Here is a 23,409-nt window from a genome sequence, read left to right as displayed (position 1 = left end):
CTAGAAACCAACTGTACACCTTAGAAACCAACTGAACACCCTAGAACCCAACTGGACACCCTAGAAACCAACTGAGCACCCTAGAAACCAACTGTACACCCTAGAAACCAACTGGACACCCTAGAAACCAACTGGACACCCTAGAAACCAACTGGACATCCTAGAAACCAACTGGACACCCTAGAAACCAACTGGACACCCTAGAAACCAACTGAACACCCTTGTAAAGCTTTACTAATCGTTTTCTCTACAGTCAAATAATCCTACTATCAGTAGTAGGATCATCACAAAATTGGTCAGAAATGATATATACATAATAAAAATATTTTATTAAAAAAGAAATACTGATTTGTTGAGCTCAGAATATATTTTGTATTGCTCAAATTAAATTGTTATTTACAAAATATAATTTTGTCGAGGAATACCACTTACTCTCTAAATTCTGTCATACTGCAATCTTTAAAAATCACTATTACTGTCGGTCACATACTGTGGCATATATTTCAGAAACAGAAATCAGAAATCAGAAATACTTTATTAATACCAGGGGGAAATTACTTTCATTACATATACTCCAGATGTAATAAACATACAATATATTAAGAATATAAAGGTTTAAAAATAAAATGTGCAGTTCACATAGACCTCTATGAGGTTTGAGGTCAGATTACAGAGAGGGGGTGTAGAGTTTGATGACCACAGGCAGGAATGATTTCTGGGTGACAGGAATATATTAACCTTTGTCTATATATTGTCATATATCATATTATTATAAGGTACATTCCTTAGACTCTTATCAAATTTCTATTTTTACTTATTTTTTTTTACTCACATACATAAACACCCTGGAAATAACGTGGCTACCTGAGAGACAAAACTCAGGTCGCACCACCCCCCCCAGACCACCGAGGACACGCCCCCTCTCACCCGCGACCTATTGTATGAGAGGAGCGCGTGTATGTATCTTCGCAGCCTCGCGCCTCCTCCGTGTGCTCGAATCCCGCATTTCAGCAGCACACTGCGGCCAGCAACATGTCGAGGGTGTACATCGGAAGGCTGAGCTACAGAGCCAGAGAGAAGGACGTGGAGCGGTTCTTCAAAGGCTACGGGAAGATACTCGAAGTCGACCTGAAAAACGGGTAACGTTGGAGCCGTTGCTCGATGTCCGTTGTTGAAGCTACCGGACGCACAAGGCCGCACCGGTTCGTCCGGGCCTTGTTTGGCCTGCTAATGCTAAGCTACCTAGCCCGGGTCTTTAATGTTACCGTCGAGAGTGTGATCCAAAGCGGGGGAGGGGGGGTTTAGTTTGTGAAAGGGGCTCGTTATTCGAGATTAAATACTTAAAAATAAATAAATAAATAAACAGGTTGGTGTTTGTGAGCGTCGGTAATGTTCGAGCTAGGTAGCTAATGTTAGACGTGGCAATGTCACAGGCGGCTCCGTGGATTAAAGCCACACCGTTAGCCTCAGCTAAACAAGTGCAAGTTCAGGCACACCCGTGTGGGTTGAGTATACATACATATATATATATATATATAGATATATAATATTGTTTTATTAAAAGGAGCATGCCTTGTTGTACTCATGCATGCACGCTTGGTCCTCCGCCTGCAGCTCTCTCTTACGATGCGATGTGATCGAGTAATTACTCGGTGCTGCAGCTGGGATGTGATAATTAACGTGTAGTTCCTCTATTTCAGTGGTCGACAACTAATTTCCTGTTCTATCAATGAGTAAACTGACGATCCCTCACCAAGTGATATGTTTTTATGGTTATTTCTTATTATATTCGATGCTTAATAACAATAACTGTGCAGAACAACTGATTATTGTTGTTTATAATTGTTCACTGAGCCTAAATAGTGAACGCAATAACGGGAAGTTTTTGTAAAATTACAGATTTGGATGCATTTTGAGCAGATTATTACATCAGATTTAAGTTTTCCCGCTATTTTATATATTTTTATGCAATTTTCTTTCTATTTTTAATGATATTTACTACTTTTATATTCATTTACATTCAGCAAAAAAGCTTTTCTTGAATTCTTACACACCTTGCAACCTCCTGTGAATCTCTGGCAACCCCCAGGTTTGAGTTACACATGTGTAGCTGCTCTATTATTTGTTGTAATGTTATTTTCCCCACAAAAATTAAGCTGACTGGAAGATGTAATGTTGACCTGCATCCTCCAACCAGCTTACCACATTGTTGTCTCTCTCTGTCATGATGTACACGGTGCAGGGGTGCATTTGGTCATCAAAATCTTCTTCTATCCCCGTGTTAACATGTTATCTCCTTTCATAAAGGTATGGGTTTGTTGAATTTGATGACCCCCGTGATGCAGACGATGCTGTGTATGATTTGAACGGCAAGGAGTTGTGTGGGGAAAGGGTCATTGTGGAGCACACCAAGGGACCCCGTCGTGACGGAGGTTATGGTGGAAGAAGTAAGTGTTCTAATGGATTATTGTGTTTATTTTCACATGATTTAATGTTGTTGATGAGGGATTTCATTCATTACAGGGAACCATTGATCTAAATTTCAAAGGGGCAAAATTTTAAGCTTGTCCTTGGTGGCTAATGTGCATTCAATTTATATCCTCATATTCGTACTGGAAATTGTAGGGGTGACTAAATTATTAAATTAAAAAACTTTCTGAATTTTTGGGAAGAAAATGGAGACAAGACAATAAAAATAATGTCTTTTTATTGATAAAACAATAAGTCAAGTTTAATTTGTCAGCTCCATTTGTACCTTACTTCTGATCTTGGTGCATGAACAGAGTCTATCCTCAGTTTAGGATATTATAGTGAATCTTTTAAATAAAACAAAGTGTAAAAAAAAAGTTAGTAGCACACATCCCCCCATCTTTATTTCATCAGGTTTTGCTATTGTTCTGGTCTCAATGAGCCCTCCAGGGTTTCAATTGCTTGTTTAGCATACAGGCACGTCTCAGTTTCTGGATCGAGTACTCTAGAGCTGCAGTTTTGTTTTTGTGTTGACTTGCAAATAAGTTAGGAGATGTGTACGAGCACCAATCACTACAGCACTTAACAGTTTTCACCAACTGAACAACAGGCGAATGAATGGGAGGAGTTTACCCTATCAGCACACGCTGTGATTAAATTTGTGTGCACCAGAGCCACCAATGACTTGGAAACAATATCTTGGATTTTAATATGATGGATTGAAAATGCAGTTACATGTGAATATGTGATGGGGAAATGGCTTACTGGTGGAAAGGATATATACATGTCTTAATTTGAATACTGTAAAATAACCGTTTGATTGTCAAATATCTTGTAATCTATTGATGTCTTATTCCGTTTTTTATTTTATATAAAATGATTGTCAATTTAAAGGTAAAGATTTAACAAAGAACCTCAATGTTTTAATTGAAAGAGTCCTTTGCTGACTGCCTGCCCCTATTGCTGGCCATGGTGTCCCCCCTTTCCAAGAGTGTGGTTTGACCATTCTGGGCCCCTGGGCAGACCAAAAAAGGGAGCCATTGTGAATGAAGACCGCTTTTCCCATTAGGCCCAGGCCGGGTGGTGAGGATGCCATGGGGTTAGGAACAGATGTGGGTTCAGCTCTTATAGGTGCCTGAAAAAAAAAAAATGTTTTGTAACAGTGAAATGTTTTTAGATAGGATAGCTTAGAAACTTAATTTAGTTCACCGTAAGTACTTCCTCGAATCAGTTATGTTTTTGAATTTTTTTTCTTGATTATTTCAGAAAATAGGCCAATTGAAATTTTACTAGGGCTGCACGATGTTGGGGGGAAAAATGACATTTGCGATATGTTTTTTTTTCCTGCAATATATTGTGATAGTAATAAACACAGGAATTTTCAGTATAATAGGTTTATCTGGAAAGAATTAATCATCCTAGAATAGTTTTTCAGTCCAGTTCAAAACCGGAAAACAGTCTTATCAAAACTAGTGAAAATAGTGTCTGTATTCACAGTAATGGTGATTACTTACACTATATAAGCTAAACATTGTACTTGTAGTACCATCGGTCAAGACAGTCAGTTATAAGTGTTTTTCCATCAGATTAGCTCTGGTTCTTGAACTGGTTCTGTTCAAGAATCTTGGTGCTATCGGCAGCTCGCATTTCCACCAGTTTTGAACGCAACCATTAGAAGTCGGTGCACACTGCACAACGACCTGTAGGTTATTGTTACTGTGGTTCCCAATGAACTAAGCAAGACATATTTTTTTTGGGTTCCAACTGGGAACCAACTTTTCAGGTTCCGAACCAATTTATTTTTGGTTGAAATGCTCAGGACGGTTCCAAACTAGGTGTGTAAACCAGAACGGAGTCAGTTCCCTGTTGGTGGAAATGCCTATCTGTCAGGTGTGCAGTGTCAGGTCTCAGCATCTAGCATTTAGCCAAGACTGAAAACTCCTTGAGAATCTCCGACTGGAAACCCACCAAATTATTCCTCCTCCTGACACAGACACCAGAGACGAGGCGCATGCTTTACCACGAGGTGGCTGCAGTGACGCAGACTTTACGACGCAATCTGATGCCAAGGGTAAAGCTGCATCTCTGCTCCACTGACCAAAACACACCGGCGGCTCTGTACACGCAGGGCCTGCAGGTCACTCACTAGCATCAAACTCTTTTGTATCCAAGAACCCCTTTATTGGGGGTAAAACATATTACAGACGTCTCCTGTAGATTTAGTCCTGGAAAATGAGAACCGTGCAAGTTTTTCTTCTGCATCAATGAGAAAAAAGTGGTAGCATGACATGTTAAAGTTAATTTACCTTACTTAAAATTGCACATCCAGCGATCTGTTGCGTATGCGCACATCGTGATGTCGATGCTGAACCAATATATCGTGCAGCCCTAAATTTTACCACAATTTAATAAGCTACATTTGTGTTTTGTATAGGTTCAGGCTTGTAGAAAGAAATAAATAGGTTTTTTTTTTTTTTTAGGATTTAATGAATTTAGTTTTTTCTTTTTTATAATTCTTTTTTTCACCTTTGCTTTTCCCCTTCTTTGTTTCTTTTTCCCAAATAAATATTGACTTATTTTTTTAGTGTGTAGCTTGGAGTTTAGTATAAATGCACCATCCCTGTTTCTTTTTGGTAGTCATTTTTTTGTCCTTTCCTTGTTGCCTTAAAAGGTGGATATGGACGCTGGGGAAGAGACAGATATGGTCCACCGATAAGGACAGATTATCGGCTCATTGTTGAGAATCTTTCCAGCCGCTGCAGCTGGCAGGACTTGAAGGTATGTATTGTTTTTCTTTTCTTTCTTGCATTATTTATTTTCAAAGGTTTTTAAAGAAGTAATGTCCACAGCCAATAAATGGCGTTCTCATTTGTCAGCTGTCTATTTCTAGGAGCTCTAAATTTAGGAATACAGTACATTAGAACTGTCTGACTAGTTTCACAAGATTTAGAAGGAAATAGAAAAGTAAATAAGTGCATGTGAAAGATTCACCACTGAAAACGTGAAGACAAACGTTTATACAAAAACAAATCCGAGCACTGATTGCTGATTGTGCAACACTGAGCGAGCACCGTTGTCCTCTTTGAGTTTTTCATTTTCTTTCTTAGCTTAGTATTTTAATTCATCACGCTGTGTTTCCACAGGACTACATGAGGCAGGCAGGGGAGGTCACTTACGCTGACACCCACAAGGGCCGGAGGAATGAGGGGGTGATAGAGTTCAGGCTGTACTCTGACATGAAGAGGGCTCTGGAGAAGCTTGACGGCACTGAGGTGAACGGCAGAAAGATCCGTCTCATTGAGGACCGCCCTGGAGCCAAACGCAGACGCTCTTATTCTCGCAGTCGCAGCCGCTCCAGGTGAGACACGCCACTGTCATTATATTTGACCTGCTGATGCAAATGCACTAGGAAGTTTAGCTGTGCATCACAGTTTGGCATTTGAATGCACATGTGTTTAAACAGTGTTTCATATGCAGTGACTGGAAAGAAATATTGGAGAAAGGAGCATACAGTTGTAGATATAAAAGACGCTGGCCTAGCAACCGATGAAGCTTCATTACAATCACCTCTGCAGTTGGCCTGCGGGCAATGTTACTGTTGCTAATTATTGTGTGTTTTCTCAGGTCCCGCTCCAGGAGCCGTCGTTCTCGCAAGAGCCGCAGCCGTAGTGAGAGCAGCAGTCGCAGCCGCTCCCACTCCAGGTTTGAAATCCAATCCATCAGAGGGGGGATATGTTAGTGAAACAAGCTGTCTAACTAGTTCGTAGAAGCTGTTTTCGTGTATTAGTTTTGTAAAATGAAAGAGCTGGCTGTGCATTGGTTTCACACCGATTGCTGAGTCCTAACTGTATATTCACATGTTCCAAAACCCACTGCATGCTACATGGCAATGTACAACGATGACAGACGATCGTAAGTCTCTCAGCAGCCTCCTATTTAAAAAAAACACACTTTGGCACTTGATAACCAGTTAGCTGAAAGACGAGAACGTTTTTCTATAAATAGATGTTTACAAGGCACAGGTGGTTGCACTGGTACGCACGCAGCACATAGCCAGCGAGGGAATGAAGTAGCTTAATATTTACAGCTGCTGTTTTTCCACAGCCGCTGTCTCTGGGTATTTTATGGCTGTCAATTAGTTTAATCTTAGCAGGCAAAAGCTACGTTACTTTTTCACAGTGGATCTGAGCTGGTGGCTCACTGATGGTTCCTCTACTTTCCATAAAGGCACAGCTGATGTCAGAAGGTCTCCTAAATACAGTGTTTGCAGGAAATTAAATTAATTCAATAATCTGAATTCTAGGCTTCTTTAAAATGTATCAAATGTTATTTCGACAGGTCTTAACAATTGATTTGGCTTAATGGAGTTGACATTACCTCCGTATGGACATGAACATGGTCTTAATTTGCATTTATAATCTTTAAAACATCTTAAATATTAAATTTAATTTGTTGAAACCTGCAGATATCCTGCTTGTATTCACCTTGACCCTTTTTTAATGATGCAAAACCATTACTAGGAAAAAAATGTGATCTAATAGCTGTAAATACTTCAAATGTGCCGGTTTCACAACATTTTCTTTTTGAATTATTGGGTTGGGTAAAGCAAGGAATCAAATGACATAAAATAATGTTCTGTTGTCTGGTTTTGTCCACAGAGCGGCTTCCCGCTCTCGCAGCCGATCTCGTAGCAAGAAGAATAAGGCCAAGAGCAAGAAGGAGGAAGAAGAGCGCAGCAACGGTGCTCCGAAGAACAAGGACCGCAGCAGGAGTCGCAGCCCCAAGAGCAAAAAGAGTAAGAAAGAAGGGAAGAAGAGCAAGAAGGACGACTCCAGGTCCAGATCTCGCTCTCGCTCCAGGTCTCGCTCTAGATCAGGGATTAAGGATCGCTCTAGGAAATCTGGCTCAAAGGGCCGCGAGCCGGCTAAGAGTGACGACGAGGGAGGCGAGCCTGAGAGGGGCTCTCGCTCCCGTTCCCGCTCGCCTGCTGAATCCAAATCCAGAGCCAGGTCTAAATCAAAGTCCAAGTCCAAATCCCGTTCCCCCTCACCTGCCAAAGCCCGCTCCCACTCCCGATCCGCCTCCCGTTCAGAATCCCGCTCCAAATCCCGCTCCCAGTCTCGCTCTCGGTCCCGTTCCCGCTCTTAGTTCAGATTTTGGACTGTTTGTCATGAGCCCTTATCCCACTGTCTGCCCTTGTCCTCCATTTACATTCCCCGATCCCCACAACACTACCCCTGCCTCCTGTTTTTTGATAAATAGCTGTAGAATACCAGGCACTCTGCCCAATGTCTTTTATGCACACGCTACTCCATTTCATTTGACTTTTACTCTACATATTTTTTCATTAGAGCTGTCTTGTATGGAGGTGTTTGTAAAATAACAGGGTGCAATCTCAGTTTTATAAGTTTAAATGATGGTATGGTATGTGTCTTAGCCTTTTTTTAATCAAATGTAGAAGCATACTGTTTTGTCAAAATGCTGGGTGGGAAAATGTTCAAACATCTCCTCACCTTTTGTGAAATCCTCGTATCATTTTATTTCAAATTAAAAATGCCTGTTCTACATTCATACGTCATTGGATTTGTTTTGTTTTTTTATTGGTAACAGATTCAAAAGTCATTGAGGTGGTGATTGATTTATCTTGTTGGCATAGTGCTTCTTTAGTATGTCCCTCTACAAAGATTTGAGATCAAATCATTTCTCAGGGATGTTTTTCTTTATACACTTCCAGTTCTATTATAGCTGATAAACTGGAGTAGTGCAAGCCAGTTCTGATTACTTAATGTTCCACGGTATCATAAGAAAAATGTCTTAATACATTTGATAAACTAATAATGAAAAACTCTGGTTTTACATGGTCAGTGTCACCATTCATTTTTAATCTTACAAGGATAAGGCAAATTATTTTATTGTCAACAAACTCAATTAAAAGCCCCGAACCAAGAATGGAATATTGCCTGTGTTTCCTAATGGAGCACGTTCCTCTGTGCACACCACTAGCCACACTATTGCACTGGGGAACATGGCTCCATGAGTTTCAATCCCATCTGCGCCATCCTGCTGCCATAAGAACCTGCTAAAGGCTGCTGGCTGGTGGCTAATGCTCCATTGCAAATGCACGGCATTGTAGTTGCATTTAACCAATTATTGATATGTTGCTCTTGTGCTTTAATGAGGATCTTCATCATTCTCTACTGCAGTTGTCAGTTTACATCAGTTAATAATTGCATTGAAAACAGGAATACTGAACATAGAAAGTGGTTTATCAAACTTAAATTTCCATTTTTATTAAATTAATTAATGACTGACATTTTAAATAAATCTCACATACCACCTGCAGTACTCAAAGTTACCCCAGTTGAGAAACACTGTGCTAGAGAACCAAATGTGTATTAATCCACAGCTGGGAATAAACAAACACATCCGGTATGTTTTGGTCTTATCATGGGAACAACAATGAAGTGAAAGTACAAAGCACTAGTGTTTTCTTTAAATTGTTTAATATAAAATTGGCATTTTGCATGTTCTGGCTTTTGTTGGGCTCCGACATTGTTAACTGATTTCCAACACGACAATGAGAACTCTGGTTAAAGTGCACCGTGTCAACATCTGTGCTATTTATTAAAGGACCAGTGTAGGATTTAGTAGCATCTAGCAGTGACGTTGGAGATTGCGTAAGTATTTGACAATCCTGGGAATGAGAAGGGGCTGCAGAAGCATGACAGACTCCATGTAAGGTGGCAATCTGTAGACAATAACTGCTCATTCTAAGGTAACGGAAACACAATAATTCCTATATTCAGGTGATTATACACTAATGAAAACACCTTATGAATATTATATTCCACTTCTGCCAGTAGATCTTACTAAATATTACACACTGGACCTTTAACTGAATTAATGGTCAGAGGAACCTGTGCCCAAAACAGAGGTGTGACAAGTACATCTCTTCATGTAAATACAGTAATTTTATCATTTACAATTAGTATAAAACACATTTATTTACAGATAAACAGTAATCTGAGGAAATGTAACCACAGTCCATACAGTCTCAAGATGCTACATCCATCACCTTCCTGAATACTACACATGGATCTCTTTTAGAGGTCTATCTTCTATTTATTCCTTCATCAGGTCAGTTCTGTCAGTATATTTCAAACTTCTCTCCTCGCCATTCACCGTGTAATTCAGTCGTGGTCGTTCACAAACCAGAGGCGCAGCTCCTATTCTCTCCGTATGAGTGCATGCAGGCTGGTCAACGAAGCAGGCAGGTTAGCAGCCATCAGTCTCTCCAGGTCACGGAGCCTAACGCTGCCAGTGTCAGTCATAGTCATCCTCTTCTGAAGAGGAGCGCATCACCCCACCGCTGTCGTCACGGTAACATCGAGCCAGATGCCGCAGTTCCTCCAGGGCCTCCTCGTAGTCGGCCATTTCGGGCCCCTGGGAGAGGAAGCTGGGGGCCATGCGGCGGATGTCGAAAGTGCTGACGCCGCGATGCAGCTCAGACAACCACCGGCCGAGCACAGGCGCCGACTGGAGAGAAGTCATGACGGGTACAGAGGAGACTACAGGGGCCGGAGCTGCAGAGATATGGGAAGGATTATTTCATAAAACCATCAAATTCAGGTAGAAAAGTTATGAAACATGGATAAAGTAAAAGTTATAAATATACTTACAGCCAGGCGAGAGAGGCTGGCTCTGCAGGAAGCCCTGAGCCCCGAGGGACTGACTGAATATCTGAGGGAAAGGTGGCGTCAGCTTACTGGGAGTAGACACCAACTGCAGAGCCCTGAAAGTGGAAAGAGGACAGCAAACGTTGGCTTAAAATACATACATACATATATGTATACCCTGAAGATAAACAAGTAGTCCGTTCACAGCATGTGACGGCGTGGGGACTCACAGAGGAGCTGTGGGATAGAAAGATCTGATGTAGGACGCCAGGACGTCTTCCCCGCTGTGGAGGCTGTGCAGGGGAGTGGATGGTTTAGTCCCTGGAGCCAGAGAGCTGATGGAGAGACAATTATTTCAGAAACACATTAAAGATTAATGCCTGCAGGTTTTTATAAGCCAGTTTCTTCCTGGATAACTTAATACGATGCAGACAAAAGACTTACCAGAGTAAATGACTTCATGTGGTTTTTAAATTCACTGATAATAGGACAGAATAACCAGACCTCATGCTTTATGAAACGCGTGTCTTCTGTGTTTGTAATGTTGTGTTAAATATATATATATATATATATATATATATATATATTTGTTAAAGAAAGATTTCAGACTTGATCTGACGAAGTATCATCATCATTAAACTCTGATGGATTCAGTCAGAAATGTATGGCGATCTAAGCTAAAGACAAGATCAATACTTGGTTAAAATCCTCTGGAATCTGGGTTCATTTTGGTAATTTGTTGTTGTCCTTGTTTAGCACCTTTAAAACTGTTCTCGACTCATCATTTTGTCCCTTTAACTAAGTAGCAGTTAAAGTGTGAAGCAGATAAGAATACAAAATACAAGGTGCCTCTAAAAATGTGCAAACCTTTAGTAATAATCACTAAAATATAAGAAAATATATTATTTCAGTATTTATACACACACAAATACAACAGAACCTTTTTTTTTCTCCCCCCAAAAACAATGTGTGCTTGAAGTCACAAAAAATATTAATAATTTAAACTTAAAAACTGTAAAGACATACGGACATAAATGAGGTAGTGTGAAATCCCTGCATCTGCACTTTGCTCGGTGTGTGAACATAATATATAAATAAAGTTTTGTTACCATGAATAAAACTATTTATAGTAACTATATAATAGAAATAATGGTACATTACAAAATTATTCATATATTCAGACCTGATTAGTTTCTGGCCCTCAAAACCTTTGAGTGTCGCCAACTGGCTGTAGCATTTGCCGTCGCCAGCTTCAGAGCAAGCTGATAGGGGTTTCCATGGCAGCGCATCTGTGCAGGCACTCAGGGCGTCGGGGAGAGAGCTGTCGTGCATCATGGGAAAGGGGACGGCACCATAAGCAGCCACCACCTAGAATTTAAATGAACAGCAGTTACCATGAGCCTGTCTGTATAGAGACGTGAACAAAGCAGAGAGAAAACAGCAGCTGTGAGTCACCTTTCTCCCAGATACGGCCAGTGTGTCTGCGACCTGCCACATGGGGACGCTGTTGTTCCTCAGCCTGTAAGGCGAAGTGAGGGCATCGAGGGCCAACGCCAGGACGGAGCTAGAGTGGTACCACAGTGAGGGCTACAGGGAAGAGACAAACATATATCATTAAACAATAATAAGATGTGATTCCAACTTTATATTCATATATATATGCACTTATTACAGTGTGTCTGTAAGTCTTAAAATGTCCTTTATCATATATAAACTCAAAATATCAACGTGGTTTAGTGTTATGTGAGTTCAAATCAGTTTTGTGGCAGTTTTTAAGTTAAACATAGTACAAGTATCTGGTAAACAGTCTAAATGTGCCTCTATGTGATCTGCATAAGCAAACGAGACCATCAGGGAGAAGACTGGATGTTTTCTATATAGTTATTCTTAATGTCTGCCACCTGGTCGGATTCAGTCCCCTTAAAATAAATAAAAGGAGGCGGCAGAAACACTACCGCTTTTGTCCACAGGGGTCGCCAGAATCAACACAACATGAAAGTCCCTTGTTGCTGCTTTAAGTTAAATAAAACAAAGTCAATTCAAATGTCAAAACAATGAAACTCCCCATATATTACCATTAAACATCTCTTAAAAAGTCTAAAAACAATAAAACTGTGATACACGTTTTAAAGCTTACATCATAATTTAGATGGGGGAATGCTGTGGGAGAGGAGGGTCGTCTGCCTAGTCCACCACGCAGCGTCAACGGGCAGAAGAAAGAGCTGTTATTGGCCAAGTGGACTGTTCCTAGTGTGCAGTTTAATTGGTGAAAGAGGTTCTTCATTGGAGTCTGGTGGAACAGGAAGAATACCGTAAGTACAGAAGCCCATTTACAAAACATCTGCCTTTTAAAAAAACAGTAAGCGTCGAGTTTGTGACTCACTGAATCTGGGTGACTGACAGGTGCCAACCCCCAGGTTAGGATGCCTCTTCCACCATAAGCGTCCTGCAGCATCTCCGTGACCTTTGATCCCAGGCCTGCAAAGCCATCAGCCAGGTCGCACAACACCTGGAAACCCTGAGGACAACAGGATGCAGATACTGAAAGGTTAATTAAGGCAGAAAGATGATGTGTGAAGAGCGACTGAATCAAACTGGATGAGCAGTTCGTTTTAAAACTGGAAAAATGTGGATAATTAAACCTACATGTTTTTAGTTTCATAGAGTAGAATAGAGAGATAAAAGAACAACGACTTACCTGAAGGTAATCACACTCTTCTACAAAGAAGTGCAGTTTGTCCTCCAGCTCCTCGAGCACTGACCCCTGCAGGAGACCCTCTCCCTGGCCGAAAGCCTCCAGACGGTGAGCCTCCCTGGACACACACAAATACAAAGCTGTGTTAAGACTCGTTCTTAACCCACTGAGTATAACACAAGCAAAGAAAACACACTTTAAAAAAACTCCAGTGTGTAGGATTTAGTGGAATCTAGTCGTGAAGTCTCCGATTGCAGCTAACTGAACACCGCTCGCGTCTGTATTTGAAGATCTGGGAATGAGAACGGGCTGAGAAGTGTGTAGGAGAAACTACGGAGAAAGTCTACCCATCGTGGTTGTACTGGTGGATGACGGAGACGGTGCGAGGGTGCAGGTGGATCCTGAGGAAGTCGGACCACACCCTCACGCTGCCCTCCAGCCTGTAGCCCTTTTGGAGTCGAGCCAGCTGGCTGTTCACAGTATCCACACTCACTGCACCTGCTGGTTGGAGAGTTTTCAGAGTGATCGCTGCTGTGATGGACAGAAAATCTCATTTGTCATGCAGAGTTTTAAAAGAAGGTTTGTCCAGGGTTCTCTTACCTGAGGACTGAGGCTGGGAAGTGGTGTATAAATAAGCCTCAGCCAGGATCTCCCCTTTCTGGAGACAAAAACAAACAACTGTTTGAGAACGCTTGTATCAAGCTGCAATAATACGTCTTAACTGGATTACAGATTTAAAAAAGCAGCCTGTTTCCTAGCTGCGTCCTGACTACTACTACAAATATATAGAACAGTGAAAAGACTTTTCATTTATCATCATTCAGGCTGCTTAGACGGCACTATTCAAGACAATATTGTGATGGAAAATGTTATAGATCACTAAGCTGCTTGTTCTATTTCCACTATAAACACTCACATCTAACTTATCCAGATCTTCAAGAAAGGGGTTCTTCGCAGGAGGACTTTCTTTGTGCATCATGAGGTTTCCATCCCTGGCAGACGGAGCACATTTAATATGAAAAACACCAATAATTGTCCATATAAAAAGACTTTTAGTTTGAAAAACCAGTAAGAAATGCATTAGTAATAAAGGAAACTTTGTTGGATCTGATATATCCAGCGCTGCAGGTACGTGAGCACTGCAGGCATTGTTGTTCAGTGTTTCATTACCCCAAACACAAATGTGCAACAGAGGATGCCAAGCAAACAACTGAATGTACGGTTTCACAGCGATACACTTTACTGTGAAAATATAGAGGAAATAACGCACATACAGAGACTCTTATTTACCATGTGAGCGGGGAGGAGTCTCTGCCAGGGTCATACAGACTCCCGTCCTGCCGGAGAGTCCGAAGACTTCCTGTTAGAGACAGAGTATGACAGGCAGGTGATTCAACTTTCCAGGCTTTATATACATCCAAGTTACTGCATGAACAAGAATCAATTTAAGGAAACTTAATGACAAAAACCAAAGCTTTAATAACTGGAAAACATTTAAATCAACAGAAATAAGCTGCTAAAAAAACAAAATAAAGCTGTTCCAGTATCCAGGATGTCTTCAGCTTTAATAACAGCACGTGATCGGAGAGGTTACCTTTGAGATCCATGGCAATGAGGCGAGGTGTGTGGGTGACATGTCCGCCCAGAGTCTGTCCTTCACGAAACACAACATCACTCTGGATGTCACCTGGTGGCGTCTCTGGATCGTATGACAAAGCTGCATCCTGCAAACAAAGACAGGAGGAAGACACAGAGTTACCACATATACCACCAAACGTTCAGCTCCTTTAAAAAGAAACGAGAGACACTGCCATCAGGGTTGGTTAATTCATGTAGTGAAGATGTAATGATAAGCAGCCTCATGCAGGAGTTACTTTCAGTTTCAGACTGTAGTTTTATGTTATTTGTTTTTTTAGAATAGCTGCTTAGACAGATTGCTGTAGTGCACTGCGTTGAAACAAGGCTGTAAATCCACTGGTGAATCCTTATTTCACGCACATTTACTCTTTAAATGTGGTTCTATAACATATTAAAAGGATATTAAGATATTAAAGGATATTAAGATATTAAAGGATAGAAAATAAAGGTTGGCAACCTCTAATCTAATCCAACTCCCTCATTTAAAACAGTAGTTTACATATTTCTAACCCTATTCTACGTCATGTATCTGTATCTTCTAATAGAGAAACTCACAAATGTACAATTTAAAAACAATGTTTATAAAAAAACAACAAACAGACGTCATAATGAGCATCTTTAGCACCATAAAAAATAAAATGCACATTCACGCTGCAGCAGACACACACACACACACACACACACACACACACACACACACACACACACACACACACACACACACACACAGCCTCTCCCCTGAAGTTTGACAAAAACACATGCGCTGACGCTGACGCTAAGCTAAGCTAACTTAACGTTGGCCCCGACCTGTAAATTCCACCAGTGAGTCCCCACGAAGTTTGAATAATGTCCCAACTGAAGAGTGATGACTTCTCGACAAGGGTTGCTCATGGCGGCGGGAGTCAGCACTCAGGATAACGTATTAAACTCTCCGCTTCGTACCTGGTGGACATGTTGTCCGGAAATTACGTCCTAACCGCGGTGGGGGACGTTGTGCGTCACAGGAAGCCGGGCCTCTGTGATTGGCTGGAGGAGTTGCGTGAAGAATTGTGATTGGCTGGTTTAAACGACGTGGGCGGGAACAAGTGTGGCGTCACCGTGCTCGAGCTTCACGTGCTACGTTCAGATGTTTTTTTATAAAGTAAAAATTAAAAAAATATGTTTTTTAATTTTTTTTAAAAGATATTTTTCACAATTTTTTAAAATATTTTTAATATTTCAAGACGTATGCATTAAAACGTCCTTCAATAAGTGACGTATTGTATCGATATTTCCTGTTATTAGAATCAGAATCAGAAATACTTTATTGATCCCAGGTGGTCAATTAGTTTGTTACAGTTGTTCAGCATTAAAGAATATAAATAATAATTACAATATCTAACGCAATATATATAGAATAGAAATAGAAAATGTGTGTATATATATTTATATACATATAAAATAAAATGAAAAAGAAATATAATAAGATAAGAGCCTGAAGTATGTTTATTATAATAGAATATATAAGAATATAGATAGAAAACATCAATATTATATCCAATGTAAAACAATAACAGTGCAGAATGTACAATGAACTTAAATAGTGAACAATAACTGTCTCATTATAAAATTAATGTTTTGGATGAATTTTGAAGATAAGAAAATGTTCTCACTATTTTGAAGAGATATTTAAATATTGCTTCAGAGATGAGTTTTCCTCATATTTTATGGGACTTTTTATACAATTATCTGTCTGTATTATGTATTTTTTTTAGCTATCTTAACTACTTAAGTGGCCTTTTTTTTTAGACAAATTCAGTGTTTTATTCTATCTGATGCTTGCCCATTTTCTATTAGCTCTTTGGTTGTTTTAACTGCATTTAGTAGAAAGTGAAGACACTGTAACAACAGCTTGTGTTCAGGTCTTCAAAGTTTAGATCTAAACTTTAGAAATTAAAGCTTTCTTCACAGAAATGAACAAAATGCTGATAAATAGGCCACATTGTGTATATGTTTATGTTTTCTTAGTTTTAGTCACATCTACATATATAATGAAAACTCACATATTGATGGCCAGGCTTATTTAATAATAATAATAGTAACTTTATTCATAAAGCACCTTTTAAAAACTGTAACAAGCCGGGCACTAAGGGACAAACAAAGACAGGACAGAAATAAAGAACAAGAAGAAAAACACGGTAGAGGGAAGACAATGATAAGATAAGGACGCTGAACGCTGTAGCCATTAAAGAAAAATAAGGTAAATAAATATAAATAAATACAAAAATAGGAGAGAATGAAAACCATAAAAGTAACATGATACAATACAAAGAATAAAAACAATAAAAACATTAATAATAGGTTTACAAATAATGAAAATAATCATTTTTTGCAGCAACTATAATTTTGAAAAGGCACATGAGAGATAATTCAATGTACTAATAATAATATAGTCAAAGTTTTTATCCACACTCCAACCCAGAAGGTGGCGCTCCGGACAGTGACAGCTGAGGTCCACCAGGGGTCTGATTCAGGTTTATAAACACTGTAAGAGGAGTCCAACCAACCAGCACCTGCATGCAGTCTCTTACCTGCAGGTTTCTGACACATCCAGCCGGTTCATCATCATCAGTGTGCGAAGATTATGTTTACTACGTTTACATGCAGTTATTACTGTTTGTCAGTGGTGGAAAGTAACTAAGTACATGAACTCGAGTACTGTGTTTAAGTACAGTTTTGAGGTACTTTCTGCTACTTTATATGAGTGGTTCCCAACCTAGGGCTCGGGACCCCCACTAGGGGTCGCCAAAGCTTCATCAGAATCAGAATCAGGTTTACTGCCAAGTAAGTTTTCACATATGAGGAATTTGCCTCGGTGCAAAGAAATCACAATCAAGCTCAAAAAATATAAATAAAGACAAAAACATGGGAAGAAAACTGTAAAATATACACAGTAGATTCACTTCTGTGAGGAAATGTAAATATAAAGTAAAGAAAATGGTCTAATAGAACAATGGACAAACATCAGGGACAAGAACACTGAATTTGTCCAAAAAAAAAAGCCTGTTAAGTATGAATGATTGTTGAAATACATAAAACACACAGATAATTGTATAAAAAGTTCCCCAAACAGGAAATAATCTGCTCAAAATTCATCCAAATCACTTGTTTTACATACATTTCTTGCAGTTACTGAGTTCGCTGATTAGGTTCATTGTACAGTTTTTAATATAATATGAAATATCCATAAAATATGTCACAAATTGCAGAAGCTGCAATATTTTGATAAAGGTAAAATGTGATAAACGGCATTATATAATAAAGTACTGTAGTTCTCCAGATTTAAGTCTGTTTGGCACATATTTTACCATATTGTGCAAACTTAAATTTAATGAATAAATAAATGACGATGTATCATTATAGGTTAAGATTAGACTTTACTTACTTTACTTTAGTGATAATAAAGAATATATGTCATTATTATTATTATTATTATATTATCTTTGAAATTAAATGTTTTTTGTTGAATAATGACTCAACCCTGCTGCAGTCAGTGTGTTGATTTCAGCTGATTCACCCCGAAGTCAACAAAAGGTCAAAACCTTCACTCAGACTGGAGGCCAGAGTGACTAAAATATGATTTTTTTTGCCCCATTTTTGACTCAGATCTCAGATTTCTTTCATCACATGGTATCTGACCTTTAAAGTTCAGATTCGGGCCACTTTCAAATGTTTTTTTTCCTCAGTTTAATAACAGAATTAATGTGACTTTTCAGATACACATTCATCATGTTGGTGTGATTCACCTGTAACCATTTAATTTGAGGTTACATCTGTAGACCGAAATTGTTTTGTCACAATACGATTATATGGAGGACTGATATTAAAGTGATATTGTGTTAAGTGTTACAGTAAGATACATACAATATAAAATCACTGGAATCTGATACAGCCAAACAAAATCTGAGCAATAAATCCGAATAGAGCACTGAGGCTTGCAATGTGAACGTAACTGGATGTAGAAAAGTTGCTAAAATAAATGGATGACTTTCAAACAAAGGTGTTAAATGTACATTTTGTAAACACATCTGAGTGCTAGTAAGTTTTCAACACCTGAACATGTTGTTTCTTAACCAAAATATATGTTATTGTTACTATAGTGTATTTGAAATAATTTAAATGATAATAAGAAGTTTGTAGAGAAATAAATCTGTCCCTATTCAGCCCCAAATGTGTGTAAATGATCAGAGTTGAGCACATTATTGATGACCAATGATTTTCTTCAGTTGGTTTTTATTGAAGGGTTTTCAGTGACAGAGACACATTAAGACTGTAGCAGACATAGAGACTTCCCTTCTTTAAATCTGAGCATTTATGAATCCTTTAAGGTTGGTTTTGATACAGATGGATTGATACTGGTGGATAAACAGATAGTCCAGACTGTTGGATTACAGGGTTTACATGTTACCAAAACATCAAAGGCTTGAACCAGTCTTTCAGCTCCTCCATCTTGTCCTCCAGGGTGGATCGCAGGTCTTCAGCGGTCTTCTCGAAGCGCTCCTTGATGTCCTCAGCTGTGGTCTGAATCTTTTCCTTCATGTTCTCCACCTGTGACTTCAGCAGATCATTCAGGGTTGTGATCTTTGCCTGGGCGTTGTCACGCACCTGAGAGAAGTAAGGGTCCAGACGCATCCTCATGTCCTCCATGTTGTCTGAGGTGCGGGACTGAATCTCCTCGAGGTATTCGGACACTTGTCTGAAAGAAGGACGAGTTTTAAATGAGAACGAGACTCATAATTATCTGATTCATCATCAGTGTTTAGTCTGTTAGTCTATTGTAAAGAAAGTATTATTATATAGTGTGTAAATGCAGTAACAGGAAGTATATTCAGCAGAATTTACTTCTTCACTTTCTTACATAAAAATATAATTAATAAAAAATATGCAAAGAGTTTTGCATTTTTATATTTATATTATATCGTATTTATAATATTCTACAGATATTTCTATAAAATACAACATGCAGTTCCTATAAAAACACTGACTACTGAATGTTTCAGTCTTGATAAAGGTCAGCGGACTGTAAAACCAACCGGGACAACGATGGAAGTCAGTCCAGGACTTTATTCTGTCCCTGACAAAGTCTGATACAGCACCTTGTTTTATTGTTTTACAGCATTAAATCAAAGTAGATTTAATGATGTGTTTTGACACTGATCAACAGAAAGAAAAAAACTTAATCTAAAACTATAAAATACAAAATAACATAAAACAATAAACCATTAATGCGAAGCACTGCTGTGCGCAACCTATATTCTACTTTTTATTAGAAATAGGTACTAAAGAAGTGATATGTCAGCCTGCATAGTGTAGTCATATGAACATTTGAAAACAAAAAAACATTTAGTTTAAATCTGCCTCTTAAATGTGTGAACTGATTATCAAAATAGTTTCCAATTTCTGTCAATCAAATAGTCGATTAATTGATTAATAGTTACAGTTCTATATTCAATTCAGTTTCATATCAATACTTCTACAAACATCGCTCTCTGGGAACAAGCAGTATATTAAAAACCAACAATAAGACAACGTACATTTGTATTAAAACATAAATTAGTATAAAGTATTTAAGGAAGCACCTGCAAACCTGAAACTGTTGGTGATTGTTCTGATGAAATCCACTCAGGATTCGATGTTCTTGTAAGTTTTAGTGGGTAAAAGTTAGATAAAAGCCTCTTACTGCCCTCCAGTGAACGCCTCTCTGCCTCAGTGGGTTTCTCTCACCTTTTGATCTGCTCAGTGTCCTTGTTGAGGCGTTTCTTCAGCTTGCGGTTGTAGGCGGAGACCCTGACCCTGACGTCATCTGCGTTCTGCTCCATCATGGTTTGCATCTCCTGGACGTACTTCTCCATCTGCTCCCGGCCCTCGTTCATGTGCTCACGGAGTTTGTCTGCCAGTATCTGCAGGTCCTTGGCCAGACGCTCCCCGGCCTCCTGAGTGTAGGGGGCCAGCTTGGTCTGCAGGTCGTCCTTGTACATGGCCAGCTCAGACATGCTGTCTTGGATCAGGGTGCTGTTGTAGGGGTGAGACAGACGAGTTAAGGGTTATTTTTTGTGTGTTTTTGGGAAGCATTCGGGATCCAAAGGGGGTCGAGACTGAGATCAGAGCAAAGAAAGGCCTCATTCAAGATGAAAACAGGGAAATAAAAAGCTTATTTGTCTTTGTAAAATCTAAAAATAATGCTTAGCAGCAGGGATGTAGCTCTATGTACAGGAGTTCTGTTTGTGCTGAGACCTTTCATCCCTGCAAAAATCAAAGAATTTTGACTGAAAAGTTGAGTATAGGTTCAATATAGTGGCTGAGGCTAAACCAAGTCCCATAAGACGTCTGATCAGTGAGATCAGGGGGTACGCTGCAGGCCTCAGTCAGCAGCCCTTTACAATGTCTCACCTCACTGACACATGCTGATTAACCTCCTCACACTGAGCCGAGGGAAGAAAGTGTGTTGTGTAAGCAAGCGGAGGTCTAACAGCAGTGTGTTGAGGCTTTTTCCTCAGTCCAACACACTTGAATCACGACAAGACAGATAAAAAACTACAGTGTTCATCGTAGCTGGAAGAAGTATTCAGATTGTTCAAATGAACAAAAGTATTATTAGCGAAAGGTACTAAAAGTATCAAAAGTTGACCGTTTATTAGGTACACAAATGCCACAGTCCTTCAGTAAATCAGATGATTTATTTGTGTGTCAAAATAACAAATATCTACTTTGCAACCAACAGATTTTTGTTTTGAAATGAGAAAAATTAAATCGGGAAACCAAAATTTTCCATTTTTTTCATGTTTCTCGAAATTCAAAACAAAAATCCGTCCAAATGAATAGAAATGTAATGATCGTCTCTGTTTGAGTTGAGATGATGTACAGGTATTTTATTAAACACACATCATTCAATCATTTAATTAATTGCACTTTCCTGTCTGTTTATTTATTATTCCTTATATGTAGCATCTAGTCAGCAGCTCTTTCAGGTTTAAACACACCAGGTAGACATGGGTGAGTGCAGAGATCCTTTTCTGTATTAATAACTGAATTTAAAATGTTTCCCAGAGCAGCTGCTGCAGTTTAAAACACAAACATGTGACAGATGATCTGTAGCCAAAGGCAACTGCGCAAGTGTGTTAAAGCAAATTTAGAGCACATAAGATATAAAATATTCACATAACAAGGTCATAAACATGTTCTGTAAGTCACTAATTATTACTGATTTATTACTTTGATAACTATTGCTGAATTGATCACTGTGACGTAAATGAACTCACTCCAGTTCTCGGCTGATCTGGGAGCTCTTGATGTCGTTCACCACTGCATCGGCCCTCGTGTTCAGATCTGTGAAATAATCATTGAACTTGTCGACGGTGACCTCCCAGGGTTTCCTCCACTCATCCTGAGACACGCTTTTTGCATGGCAGCCTGGTTTGGACAGACACAAACATCTCAAATGTTCACTTCTGAATCTTTTAGATGGGAAATGAAACAAGAACGGAAGAAGTTCTGCGTTGGATTACAGATTAAATGCCTTTTAAGTGTCATTTTATTGAAGGATTTCTCTTCAGCTCTGATGGACAAGACGCTTTATAAAATCTGAGTCCCGTGTTTGTAAATGGGCTCGGAGGAGACAGATTTTAGTACTTCAGAAACCACAAAAGAAACCTTAGGACTGATCTATACACTGCTGACGTTTAGACACAACTAGTGACACAGCTTCTTTTGCTTTCTTTATATTATTAGCATTAGCATTAGTGTTAGAATTTATTTTAGTTTTAGTAGTAGTAGTAGTGTGAGAGCTTTGGTGGCCCAGAAGTAGGTGGTATTTTCAAAATAAAAGCCCCAAACGGTAACAGGAGTTTAAAGGCAGGTTTTTCTGAAGTGCTGAAAACTTTCAAAATAGAAATATCAGTGAGTTTCTTTCTTTATTTCCTTCTTTCATTTTTCTTTCTTTCTTTCCTCCCCCTTTCCTTCTATCCTTCTTTTGCTTAATTTTACAGCTTTTCATGCATTTACTTGGTCATTTTCTTCAGGAAATGCTTTTTCTAGTTTAAACCTATGTGTATAATTTTTTCTTAAAAGCTGTTTCTTCTCCCATACCTCTGTTATGCTAAATCCTAATATTTTTAAATAATTTAAAATTCCAATAAAACATTTTTGTCCCTAAGAAGAGATTTTGAACTCACCTGAGAGGACAGCCAGCACAAAGATTACTGCAAAGATCCTCATGGTGATGAAACAAGGACACCTGCAATATCATATAATAAATATGTTAAAATAATATCAGTCAATTTAGTAGTTTATTAACTTTAATTCACCTCTTGAACTTTAATTTCAAGACTTTTTTTAAGTCAGATATAACATCTTATTCATCTGAGTCTTCAGTGAGGTTTTCATAAACTGTTGTAAACTCAAACTCTATACTTTAAACTTTTACTTTAAATGGAAAATAAATGTTGCAGATTGTGTGACACAGTTTAAAACAAATAAAAAAAACAACAACCATCTGTTAAAGATTTACATAAATCTTCTGTGACTTACCTCAGTGATCCTGATCTGTGACGTCTGTGAGACTGACTGAGCTCGTCACTCAGTATTTATACAGTTTAAGTGACATTGATTTGACCCAATAAATGTCAGGAAGATTGCTGACTTGTGTCCGAAGTTCCCAACATGAACTGCGTTGTTGTCACCTTTTATTGCTGTGCGTGTGTTATTTTGGCTCCACGTCACACACTGAAAGTACACATGCAAGCAACAAAAATATCTGAGCAGAGTTTGCATGCGATTAATGCCTCTGAATTATGAGTAGAAGAGTTTGATATCATTAGTTTTTAGAACAGTTGCTTAAATAAAATGTAATCTTGTTTTCTTTTCACTCAACTGCAGATTATTGTGACTGCACCA

The 23,409-nt window shown here is 39.0% G+C and overlaps 3 protein-coding genes across 6 annotated transcripts; 1 reads left to right on the top strand and 2 right to left on the bottom strand.

Annotated features, from left to right (window-relative positions):
• Positions 1 to 956: 956 nt before the first annotated feature.
• On the top strand, positions 957 to 8,040 carry srsf4 (serine and arginine rich splicing factor 4). 3 transcript variants are annotated; one of them, XM_051391531.1, is made up of 7 exons: positions 957 to 1,139; positions 2,308 to 2,447; positions 4,463 to 4,540; positions 5,141 to 5,247; positions 5,613 to 5,827; positions 6,094 to 6,171; positions 7,128 to 8,040. In XM_051391531.1, exons 1-7 carry the CDS (start codon positions 1,033 to 1,035, stop codon positions 7,615 to 7,617), a joined length of 1,215 nt encoding a protein of 404 aa, XP_051247491.1. In that variant the 5' UTR covers positions 957 to 1,032; the 3' UTR covers positions 7,618 to 8,040. The 3 variants fall into 3 exon arrangements, with proteins under 3 accessions (XP_051247491.1, XP_051247492.1, XP_051247493.1); XM_051391532.1 differs by lacking the exon at positions 4,463 to 4,540; XM_051391533.1 differs by lacking the exons at positions 957 to 1,139; positions 2,308 to 2,447; positions 4,463 to 4,540 and adding an exon at positions 3,461 to 3,600.
• A 915-nt stretch (positions 8,041 to 8,955) lies between these two features.
• msto1 (misato mitochondrial distribution and morphology regulator 1) lies at positions 8,956 to 15,454 on the bottom strand. 2 transcript variants are annotated; one of them, XM_051391514.1, is made up of 14 exons: positions 15,286 to 15,454; positions 14,435 to 14,564; positions 14,131 to 14,200; positions 13,757 to 13,832; positions 13,441 to 13,498; positions 13,188 to 13,341; positions 12,844 to 12,958; positions 12,529 to 12,663; positions 12,283 to 12,435; positions 11,601 to 11,732; positions 11,329 to 11,513; positions 10,376 to 10,480; positions 10,149 to 10,261; positions 8,956 to 10,052 (listed from the first exon to the last, which is right to left on the bottom strand). In XM_051391514.1, exons 1-14 carry the CDS (start codon positions 15,367 to 15,369, stop codon positions 9,793 to 9,795), a joined length of 1,770 nt encoding a protein of 589 aa, XP_051247474.1. In that variant the 5' UTR covers positions 15,370 to 15,454; the 3' UTR covers positions 8,956 to 9,792. The 2 variants fall into 2 exon arrangements, with proteins under 2 accessions (XP_051247474.1, XP_051247475.1); XM_051391515.1 differs by having other exon boundaries at positions 13,188 to 13,338.
• A 3,279-nt stretch (positions 15,455 to 18,733) lies between these two features.
• Positions 18,734 to 23,093, bottom strand: apoea (apolipoprotein Ea). The gene is made up of 5 exons (XM_051391559.1): positions 23,044 to 23,093; positions 22,689 to 22,750; positions 21,777 to 21,927; positions 20,242 to 20,529; positions 18,734 to 19,213 (listed from the first exon to the last, which is right to left on the bottom strand). The coding sequence occupies exons 2-5, from the start codon at positions 22,729 to 22,731 to the stop codon at positions 18,922 to 18,924; spliced, it is 774 nt and encodes a 257-aa protein (XP_051247519.1). The 5' UTR covers positions 22,732 to 22,750; positions 23,044 to 23,093; the 3' UTR covers positions 18,734 to 18,921.
• Positions 23,094 to 23,409: the final 316 nt, after the last annotated feature.

This window comes from Dicentrarchus labrax, unplaced genomic scaffold (assembly GCF_905237075.1).
Source record: "Dicentrarchus labrax unplaced genomic scaffold, dlabrax2021, whole genome shotgun sequence".
Taxonomy (NCBI): domain Eukaryota; kingdom Metazoa; phylum Chordata; class Actinopteri; family Moronidae; genus Dicentrarchus; species Dicentrarchus labrax.
Note: the sequence above shows the minus strand (reverse complement) of the source record. Positions and strands in the feature narration are given on the sequence as shown.

Bases quoted from the DNA above. Each gene is read 5' to 3' on its own strand.
- srsf4 (XM_051391531.1), top strand. From the start codon at position 1,033: ATGTCGAGGGTGTACATCGGAAGGCTGAGCTACAGAGCCAGAGAGAAG. The intron at 1,140-2,307 runs GTAACGTTGGAG...CCTTTCATAAAG, and splicing joins GAAGTCGACCTGAAAAACGG to GTATGGGTTTGTTGAATTTG. The intron at 4,541-5,140 runs GTAAAGCTGCAT...TTGCCTTAAAAG, and splicing joins GACGCAATCTGATGCCAAGG to GTGGATATGGACGCTGGGGA.
- msto1 (XM_051391514.1), bottom strand. From the start codon at position 15,369: ATGAGCAACCCTTGTCGAGAAGTCATCACTCTTCAGTTGGGACATTAT. The intron at 13,499-13,756 runs GTGAGTGTTTAT...TTTTGTCTCCAG, and splicing joins AAGATCTGGATAAGTTAGAT to AAAGGGGAGATCCTGGCTGA. The intron at 11,733-12,282 runs GTAAGCTTTAAA...TCTTCCCTGTAG, and splicing joins TCCCCCATCTAAATTATGAT to CCCTCACTGTGGTACCACTC.
- apoea (XM_051391559.1), bottom strand. From the start codon at position 22,731: ATGAGGATCTTTGCAGTAATCTTTGTGCTGGCTGTCCTCTCAG. The intron at 21,928-22,688 runs GTGAGTTCAAAA...TGTCCAAACCAG, and splicing joins TGTGCTGGCTGTCCTCTCAG to GCTGCCATGCAAAAAGCGTG. The intron at 19,214-20,241 runs GTGAGAGAAACC...TCCTTCTTTCAG, and splicing joins GACACTGAGCAGATCAAAAG to ACAAGTGTCCGAATACCTCG.